At 46.4% G+C, this 10,751-nt stretch overlaps 1 protein-coding gene across 1 annotated transcript; it reads right to left on the minus strand.

Moving 5' to 3' along the window:
* Nucleotides 1-3,605: 3,605 nt before the first annotated feature.
* On the minus strand, nt 3,606-9,361 carry RNF2 (ring finger protein 2). Its single transcript, XM_054384396.1, has 6 exons — nt 9,275-9,361; nt 8,244-8,404; nt 7,323-7,538; nt 6,240-6,512; nt 4,498-4,669; nt 3,606-3,707 (listed from the first exon to the last, which is right to left on the minus strand). The coding sequence occupies exons 1-6, from the start codon at nt 9,359-9,361 to the stop codon at nt 3,606-3,608; spliced, it is 1,011 nt and encodes a 336-aa protein (XP_054240371.1).
* Nucleotides 9,362-10,751: the final 1,390 nt, after the last annotated feature.

The following is a 10,751-nucleotide window of genomic DNA, read 5'->3' on the forward strand; positions in this document are numbered from 1 at the left end:
GTTCATCAGGTAGGGTCAGTCCTGCAGTAATTACTCAACAGAACAGTTGTTGCTTCAGGGCTGCTTTCTGGGAACTTCTTGATTGATTCTGTGAGGTGTGACTACTAAGTGGTCTTCACACTGTATGGAAATATGTCAGTCAGCTGGAGGGTAAACAGTAGAGGATGATGGGCCAATTAAGTTCTTGGAATATCATCTAGGGCCCAGAGTGGATAGCACAGTGGCACCTGTAATGCTTTTTGACTGAGAGACACATCCGTCTACCCAATGCCCACAGCAGACAGGAGCTTCTCCTCAGCACACGAGCTCTCTTGGTGTTTTCTTTCAGGCTGTGTCTGAGGGGAGCTTTCAGGGAGTTGACGCTGTTCCAAGATGGCAGCAGGAGCACAAGCAGAAGAGGATCTCTGATTTCAGAAGATCCCATGTGCAGAACAGCTCAGGAAACCCTACTCTTGGTATACATAAGTATTCCATCTTAACTCAGTGTGTCCTAGTTAGAAGTTGTTGTATCCCTACACAAGAAAAGGAACAGAATTTCATTTTCCAGTAGTACCCCTCAACCCAAGTAAGTCATTACAGTCACCCTTTCATGTTCAAGAAATGTGGACACAGCACTCTGGTTTAATGGCCATGGTGGTTAGGTCAATGGTTGGACTCTATGATCTCAGAGGGTTTTTTCCAACCAAAACAATTCTATTGTTCTATACACTGTCTGCTGTTGGAGCTGCTTCATTTACAGCTAAACAAACAAAGCTGCTGGGTTTAACCCGGGTGCTGTGGAAACCCTTCACCCCATGTGTCAGGCTGCAGGACCCTGATGAGAACAGCAGCACCTATGGCAGGTCAGGGGAAGAACTGCCATCTTCCATGTGCCTGTTTCAAGGCACAGAGCATGCACCGGTAAGGCAATTCCATTAGGCCTCCTGAAGGGATGGTGGGAGTGAGGTTGATGTTGGTCTCTTCTCCCAGATAACTGCGACAGGACAAGAGGAAATGAGCCTAAGTTGTACCAGGGGCAGTTTAGGTTGGAGACTAGGAACAATTTCTTTCCTGAAAGAGTGGTCAGGCATTGGAAGAGGCTGCCCAGGGAGGTGGTGGAGTCACCATCCCTGGAGGTGTAGAAGTAGCATTTAAGGATATAGTTTAATGGTCATGGTTGGACTTGATGATCTTGAAGGTATTTTCCAACCTTAATGATTCTGTGACTGTAGCAGTGGTCAGGGCCAGGCTCAATTGAGACCACAGTAGTCAGCTGCACCTCCTTCTCCTTCCTTCTGGAGAGCCACAGGCATGGCAGCATTAACCAACACACAAATTGTCCACAAGGTTTCCCTTGGGAATTCTAAGAGGAAGCACCACTGGGATTTCCATAGGTGGTTGGTAACATTTCTGCTTTTATTGTGTTTGAGAATTTCAGGGTAAGTTTAGTTGGATACTAGAGCTATTAAGCTTACCCACACCTAACACATGAAAAATAACACAGCTTGAACGGGTGGAGGAGTAAAGTCATTGTGGAAATAAAATGGTTTGTAGCACTCAAGATTCACAGTGCAATCAATGGTTTAATCCAACAACTACATTAGATATTTAGATATCATATTTAAGGAACATAAATACTCACTAAATTCACTACAACATGAAAATAAAAGCTTCACGTTCTCCCACGCTTTAACAAACTGGGAACAAAGTGACAGACAGCTCCTAGACAGACCTTTCAGCTTCACAAACAGCTCTCTTGAGGGACTGGAAGTGCCCTTAGCTATCACAACGGGAGGATACACGGCAACTAACCTAGACAGCTCCCCCTCCACTTTAAAGCGGTTACAATCCCTGCTCCCCCACCCCCGTCTTACACTTAGTGGACATGCACTACTAGTCTATACAACCAACATTGCACCAGGAAGTCATGAAGAACAGAACTCCTTCAAAACTGCCCCCTCTGTGTGCTGGGGCCTGAAAACTCCTGTTCTGTGTCACAGAAAACCAAGTCTTCCAGTAATGGAAAAGAATTCATTTACTCCAAAAAGCCTGCGCAGTTCTCACGTCAGGATAAAGCAGATCTGAAACAGCAGTGGGAGTGGATGCGTATTTACAAGTGCTTGAAAGACAGAAGTGCTTGAAGGGCAGTTCCTCCCAGGAGAATCCCAGAGTAGCTGAATACTTCTGTACCACAGGCCAAAACCAGCCTGGCAACAGGCAAGATGCAGGAGCAACGTCACATAGTTTATAAAGTCTATTGCTTCTCAACTATGGTAGCTGCTTCTAGCTTTGGATGCAAAGGGGTGAGGGCTCCATCAGTGAGTCTTAGAGCCAAGGGACTCTCACTAACAGTAATTCCCTTCAGACAAAGCCAACAGGTGAAGCAGCCCCTGTGAAGTGACAGCAAGGCTCAGAGCAAGGGAAGAGGAGATGAACATGCAGGAGGACAGCAGCTACTGCACTTTACACTACTGCCACATTTGAAAACTTCAACCAAAAATTAAGACACTAAATGGTAAACTTTGTCAAGTACTAAAATTGTATCCAAAGTGCTAAGCCATGTTTGTTAAAGCTATGACAGAAAGAAAAGAAAAACAAATAGAATCTTGAAGCAGCTTATGATTGAAGTCCTCCCTGCTCAGCCTGGAGCCCAGAGAAGCTCACAGCTCGGGTGGCGCAAGTTCCATAAAGCAAAGCATTTTAGCATTGCCTTATGTCCCTATGCTGGAATTGGGGATTTGATTTAAACCCCTCACGTTTTCAGGGTAGTTCTTCACAGAACATTCCAATACATTCATAATGAAAACCTGTTCTTATGGGCAACAGAGCAGGGCTGTAAAACTTACTCAAGATTTTCTCCATCTGGGCTTGTGAGGACAGGACTCCACTGCCACAGAGGCCAGGTGGGAAGATGCAGGGTGCCTCAAGACTGGCAGGTCTTACATGGCAAGGGTTATAGGTTTGGGGTGTTAAGGGTTTTTTCTGACTGAAATACTGGTTAAAAAGCAAACTTCCTGTTTCACCTTGCACTGAAGTATTAAGCCCAGTAAATAGCAAGATTTTAAAGTGCCACTGTAGCTCATTGTTGATAACAAAGTGACTAACACATCTTTTTTTAGGGAATGTTACTACCTCCAGCTGCCAGGCTGTCAGAAATCAGCTCTCTACCCATCTTTTACATGGGTAACCTTTAGGAAATTACAACATCCAACACATACCTTGGCTTAGGTAACTATTGAATAGATTTGGCTATCCAGTGCTCAATACTCCATAAAGGCTACTATTAACCATGGCAAATGTATCAGGAATCCAGAGGTACCTGGATGAAATTAAGACATTCCAAACTGGAACACTTGTTCAGTTATCATGCATCAGGAACAAAAAGCATGTCAAACATTGGAATGCACTGGAAAAGGTCATTTAGTCTCCTTAGGGAAAAACCAAAATCCCAAAACAGACTAAATTAAATACAACCCAGAAAACTGGCTAATATTAATAAAGTATACTGTGAGAGCCTGAAGGTACCACCTGTAGTGTCCATGAAGATAATAATAATGGTGCCTTCATTAATATTAAAGAAGTCATAGCTATAAAAAGTTAGTCCCAGCTCAGGTTTCCAACACAGCTTATTTATGTTCCTTTGTGGGTGCATAGTACAGTTCCATGGGTTTGTTGACTTTCCAGTACTTTTCACTGACCAGTTCCAAGGAAAAGGACCCATTTAGTACCTAGAAGAGAACACCAAAAGAGAAATGAAGTAACCTGTGCCTTGTAGGGTAGTACTGTAAAAACAAGGCTGCTGAAATCAGAGGCCACCAGAAGGTCTCCCTGGGGCATTCTCCAGGCTGAACAAGCCCAGTTCTCTCTCAGCCTAGCCTCATAGCAGAGGGCTTCCAACCCTCCCAGCATTGCTGTGGTCTCCTCTAACCCTGCTCCAACAGGTCCATGTCTCCCTGTACTGAGGACTCCACAGCTGGCCCCAGTACTGCAAGGGGGATCTCAGCAGAGCAGAATCCCCTCCTTCCACCTGCTGCCCATGCTGCTGTGCATCAGCCCAGGACACGACTGGCACTAGGCTGAGTGCACAATGCTGGCTCATATCCAGCTTTTCACCCACCAGCACCCCATAATCTTCTCCACAATGCTGCTTTCCATCCTTCACCCCCTGGCCTACATCCCATACATTGGAGACTGTCCTGACCCAGGTACAGGACCGGTACTTGTCCTTTTGAATTTCATGAAGCCCACTTCTCCAGCTTGCCCAGATCCCTCCAGATGACATCCTGTTCCTCAGGTAGTTCAACCAGACCACTCAGCTGGTGTCACCTGCAAACCTGTTGAGGGTGCACTCAGTCCCACTGTCTCTGTCAGTCATGATGCTGAACAACACCGGTCCCAGCACAGACTCCTGAGGGACACCACTTGTTACCAGTTTCCATGCAGACCATCAAGCCATTCCAGATCCAGTCTGTACCAAAGATGCCTTGCTGCTGACTCCTAGCCAGAGGCTGTACTTACAGTGAACTGCCCGTTGGCAGTAGCGATGTAGATGGTGTACTGCTTCTCACTGGCTGTGTCAAGGTTCATCTGGTTTGATTCTCCTTTGTTACGAAGCTCCTCCAAAGCCAATCTCACAGCTAGGTACTTGGACAGGTGATCAACAGTGGCATTGCCCGAGGTTTTGATGTATCTGTGCCAACAACCACACAAAAAAAATCAAAGACACTTGAGTTGCAGGTACAGGAAGGACACCTGGAACACCCCAAAGTATTAAGCATCAAGTGTGAAAGAACATGAGTTATTTTCACCCAAGACATGCAAGCAGCTCATTGTTCCAAAGTGCCCATACATCTTTGTGACACTCCTCCCATCAGCCCTCCTGCTCTTTCTAGGGAGGAGACAACACTGCCTGGCATCTGCTCCTGATGAAAAACCTAGTAACAGGGTGTCAGGGAGTCCTCAGAATACTCAGGACTGCTCAAATCTGAGCCCAGATACAGCCTGAAGTGCCTGGACAAGGAACTGTAAGGTGTCAGAGCTGTACACACAACACTCTGCATCTCATTAATTACTCTTCCTTGTCTCACTATCTCCCTTGGATTCTTCACCCAAGAACTGAAGGCTGATTCATGCTGCAGAGGCCTCTCCCAGAAGCTTAGTTTGCTTTCTGCTTTCAGAACAACATCCAGAACTCCCTTGCAGTTCCAAACCATAAAGAAAAGCTGGCTGAAGCTTCTAACATATTTATAGGTCCTACAGAGGGATGTCTCATCAGGAGAGAAATCCAGGAAGAGATCTGAGAAAACTCCATGAGACTGCACATTGGTGCGATCCAAAAAATCAGCAGACTGTGCTTGGACTGGAGCATGAAAAATTAGCGCCAGGAAAAGCTTCCAGCCTGTAAATCCTGCTGACACAAAGCTGCTCTGCAAATTGCTGGCACTTATGCAATAATCACAGAATCATTTTGGTTGGAAAAGACCTTTATGATCATCCAGGCCAACTGTTCTCAAGTCTAGTGCTAAACCATGTCCCTTAACACCTCAACTTGAGGCCACTTCCTCTCCTCCTATCAAGGGTTATTCACAAAGAATCTTTTAATAAGGGGCTGATCTTACACCATCATCCGAGTACCTAGTGTGAGCTGCAAGGCTAAAATCCCTTACAACATCTTTATTTGTGATCAAAAGCTAAAAACAGGTTGTTGCTGTATGTTTGGTAGTGTCTGAGCAGTCCCACACACCCCACTTGCAGCAGAACAAGGGAGAGAGTGGATATGGTTAAGACTGAGAGACCTGGGGCTGTTTAGTCTGGAGAAGAGAAGGCTGAGAGGGGATCTTATCAATGTCTATGAGTATCTGAGAAGTGAGTGTCAAGATGAAGGTGCCAGGCTCTTTTTGGTGGTGCCCAGTGGTAGGAAAAGAAACAATGGGCACAAGCTGGAACACAGGAGGTTCCATCTGAACAGGAGGGAAAAATTCTTTGCTGTGAGGGTGCTGGAGCCCTGGAGCAGGCTGCCCAGAGATGTTGTGGAGTCTCCTCTGGAGACTTTCAAAACCTGCATGTGTTACTGTGTGACCTGCCCTAGGTGATCCTGCTTTGGCAGCAGAGTTGGTCTCAGTCTCCAGAGGTCCCTTCCAACTCCTAACAGTCTGTGATTACCAAAAGAAACTGATTTTTAAAAGCCCCAAGGAATGACAGAAAACAAAAGCACCAGAGCACCACAGCAGAATACATGAAGAGGAAGAGAAGACTTTTACCTCGTCTGTGCACTGTCGTCATTCTCCATGAGAGTCGGGTGAGGCCTGAAGACCAGTTCTATTTCACTAGCACCATCCATGACAGGGTCTATTGCCACAGCTGTGTTGTTATTGTCCAGTTCCAGCCCAGAATCATCTGACGTTTTGGTCCTCTTGTTACTAGGCCCTGCTTCCTGGTTGCTGTGTGTTGAGGCGTTGCTGCAGTGGGAGCTGTCACCATTGTCCTCTGCTCCACTGCCATTCTCAATCTGCTGTTTCTTGCCCCTCTGTAGCCTGATCAGAAATATGTAGAAATCAATGTTTTAGTGAGACCCACCCAATGGACAGGCCCCACAAAGCTTGTACAACTTCTCCCTCTCCCCATTCCTGTCCTGCCACCAGTCAGTCTTAAATACACATTGGAACTAAACGTTTCCTTTAAAGTATTTAATTTGGGGGTTTTAAATACATTTTTCCTTATAGAAAGATACTCACAAACAAGACTGTTAGTTTTTTCCACATCTTTAACGATCATTTTTAGTTTCATACAGTTATTTGAGACATGGTCTAGTGGTCATGGAGGTGTTGGGTACAAGATCGGACTTGATCTTAGAGGTCTTTTCCAATCTTAATGATTCTATGGTACAAAGCAGTAATCAAAGGTTACAAATCACAGAATCACAGAATTGCATAGCTTGGAAAAGACCTTTAAGATCACTGAGTTCAATCATTAGCTTAACACTGGCAAGTCCTCAACCAAGTCATAGCCCTAAGCACCACATCTGCCCAACTTTTCAATCCCTCCAGGGATAGGGACTCCACCACCTCCCTGGGCAGCCTGTTCCAGGGCTTGACAACCCTTTCAGTAAAGAAAATCTTCCTAATAGCCAGTCTAAACTTCCCTGGTGCAACTTCAGGCCATTTCTTCTAGTCCTATCCCTTGTCACTTGGTTGAACAAATCATTCTGCCAGAGGTTAAAAATTATTTTGGCAGACCTCAGAGAGAAGAGAACTTTCAGGCTACACAGGGAGCAAGGACAGATGGTATATTTTTAGTGTGAGTCAGACAAGGTTACAGGTGGCCAAAGGAAGTGGATTACATACCTGTTCATGGCCTGGATCTTTAATCCTTCCTCAATGCTGTGGCTTAAAGCTTGCTGGTTGTTGTGCTTGCTGATTCTTGCCAGCACTCTCTCCTGATGGGCTTCATACTCATCCCGGCTCGGATAAATTTTACTGATGAGAGCATCAAAGTTGGGATCTGGCCTCAGTGATCTTTTTGAAACGAGCTTTTTACGACACGTGGGACATTCTTTGTTGCTGGACACAAACAAGAAGGGAGAAAAACTATACTGACCAACAGATTGATTCACAGATTGCATTGGGTTGGAAGGGACCCTCAAGGGTCAGTTTGTTCAACCACCCTGCAGTCAGCAGGGACACCAAGTCTGATCTTGAATGTCTCCAGGGATGTGGTACCTGGGGATATGGTTTAGGGGGTGAACTTTGTAGAGTAGGGTTATCAGCTGGACTTGGTGATCCTGAGGGTCTTTTCCAACCTGAATGTTTCTGTGATTCTGAGAGGTGTCCCTGTCCATGGCAGGACAGTTGGAACAGATGCTCTCCAAGGTCCCTTCCAGCCTAAGCCATTCTATGTTTCTTCTTTCCCTCAAACATAAATTTGCTCATTACTCCTCAGAATTTACACAGGCACAGCCGATTGTGACCTCTGAACAGAGGGCATTGTCACAAACAGGTACTCACATCACTGATCCAACTGCAGAAAAAAACCCGAGAGATTTTCAGCTTCTTGCAACAAACACAAGTGATGGGATGACTTTTCACAGGAGGGAAGAACAGATCGAATCTGCCACAGATGGCTGAACACAAAGGAAGGAAATAGGAACATTTTGCTCCACATTCAGCACAGGCAGGTGACGTTTTAACAGCAACACCCAGGGCCTGAAGGATCTCCGTGCTCACACTTGCAGCCACCCCTTTCGCCCCCGAGCACTCTGTACGTACCCACTCCTGAGGGCTGTGATGATGCAGTCGGCGCAGAAGCGATGCAAACATTCTTTTGTTGTCATGGTATTTTTTAACATATCCAAGCAGATGGGACACATCAGCTCACTGTGGAGGCTTCGGGGTGATACCACAATTTCCAAGCCATCAGTGATTGCTTCCTAGTGGAGAAGAAAGTAAACTTGAATGGAAACTTCCTCATGGAGACTGCATGTTTTACTGCTCTTCTAAAGAGAAACACAGGGAAAGGATGAAGACAAGCACAAAGACACAGCAAAAAGACAAAACAAGACGCACACACTGGAGATCAGGATGAAATTATCTACAGTGAGGATAGTGAGATACTGGAACAGATTTCCCAGGGAGGTTGTGATGTCCCCTCTCTGGAGGTGTTCAAGGCCAGGTTGGATGAGGCCTTGAGCAATACAGTCTAATGACAGATGTCCCTGCCCATGGCAGGGGGTTGGAACTAGATGATCTTTAGAGTCCCTTCCAACCTAAACTATTCTGTGATACATGAGCACATGATACACAACCCCAAGACACATACACCACCACATGAAGTAGGATGAAGGGAAAAAAATATAGGTCAAACATCAGTTTGTTTTTCTAATAGTATAAAACAGACTGTGGCTTTGGATATTCTGTCATTTCCATTGGTGTCTTCTCCCAAGGAACAAGCAACAGGACAAGAGGAAACAGTTTCAAGTTGCATTAGGGAAGGTTTAGGTTGGACATTAGGAACAGTTTCTTCCCCAAAAGGATCATCGAGCCCTAGAACGGACTGTGCAGGGCAGTGGTGGAGTCACCACCCCAGAGGGATTTCAAAGCTGTGTAGGTGTGGTGCTGAGGGACATGGTTTAGTGGTGACCTGGTCCTGTTGGGTTATCAGTTGGACTCATGATCTTAAAGGTCTCTTCCACTCAAAATGATTCTCTGGTTTTATTCTATAATTCTATTTAGAGAGTAGGCACACTAAGAAGTACAAAAAGCAGCCCTACCACGGAGCCCAGTTCTTCAGCACCTATTACCTGAGGTGTCCTTTGCAGTTCATACAAACTCAGCTCCCATGTTTTGCTTAAAGGTTGTGTCCCATTGGTCTGCACAGCTTGAGACATGGCTGGGAAGAGAAAGAGAGGCAAGTCACATACTCACATAGATCTGGCTCCAGGAGCCAGCTCCCTCTCCCCAGCAGGCTCCTCTGGGAGCACAGTCCTGTGCTTGTAGGGACAGAGCCATCTCTGTGCCAGCACAGCAGCAGCACAGGGGCATGCCAGTTCACGCACGTACCAGGCTCCACTGAGAAACACACGGATAATCCCCTTCTCTGTGCTGCTCCAGACACACTGAGGGGGGCACTCAGCCCTGAGGGCTTTGCAGAAATGGGTTAGTTGTTAAACAAAAGTGACACACAACTGGAGGCCATAAAACTTTGGCTGTGTGGTGTGAAAGCTGCAAATGCCACCCAATGTGGACAACAATCCTAAAACAGCCACTCACAGACAGGTCTAGTAGGGTCTGCTTCTGAACTGTGAGGAAAGTCACAGCTACACACACACACATGAAACACTGGCTAAATGTACTCACTGCATCCTGCAGAGCCCTTCTTCTTCCCAAACATACATCACTGAGCTCTGCAGTCAGAAGTTTAGAGAATATAGAAAGATCAAGGGAAGCCTAGGCACTGGGTGAGTTCAAGGCTCCCTGTTGAAAAGAGGCAGGGAACTTCTAGAGACAGTCCAGCAGAGGCTACAAAGATGCTGAGTGGCCTGGAGCATCTCTGTTATGAAGAAAGGTTGAGAGACCTGGGGCTTTTTAGCCTGGAGAGGAGCAGCCTGAGAGGGGATCTGATCAATGAGCAGCAAGAGCTAAAGGGGAGGAGGAGGAGGGGCAGGAGGGGCAAGAGGATGGGGCCAGACTCTTTTCAGTGGAGCTCAGTGACAGGAGAAGGGGCAGAGGGCACAAACTGGAACCCAGGAGGTTCCATCTGAACAGGAAGAGAAAATTCTTTGCTGTGAAGGTGCTGGAGCCCTGGAGCAGGCTGTCCAGAGAAGTTGTGGAGTCTCATTCTCTGGAGAGATTCCAAGCCCACCTGGACATTGTGATCCTGGGCAACCTGCTATGAAAGACCCTGCTTTAGCAGTGGGGTTGGACTGTATGATCCCCAGAGGTGCCAGAATGCACTGGGTTGGAAGGGACCCTTAAAGGTTATCTTGTCCAACACCCCCTGCAGCGAGCAGGACATCTCCAGTTAGATCAGGTTGCTAAGTCCCTTCCAACCACCATGCCAAGATTCCTTGTTTCTGATTTCAGAGGGAGAGTATTGTGCAATCCCGCTAGGTTTCACTGCATGTGCACCTGATTTGCCATGACTTGAGAGGGGAATCCAAAGTTTTGAAGTTTCAGAAACCCGAAGCATCCACACACTAGGAGGTTTGCTCATTTTTGGTATCAGTAGTGGTACACAGGCTTTCCTGTAAATGGACAGGGCTATACAGAACTGCACTT

Source organism: Indicator indicator, chromosome 10, assembly GCF_027791375.1.
Source record: "Indicator indicator isolate 239-I01 chromosome 10, UM_Iind_1.1, whole genome shotgun sequence".
Lineage (NCBI taxonomy): Eukaryota > Metazoa > Chordata > Aves > Piciformes > Indicatoridae > Indicator > Indicator indicator.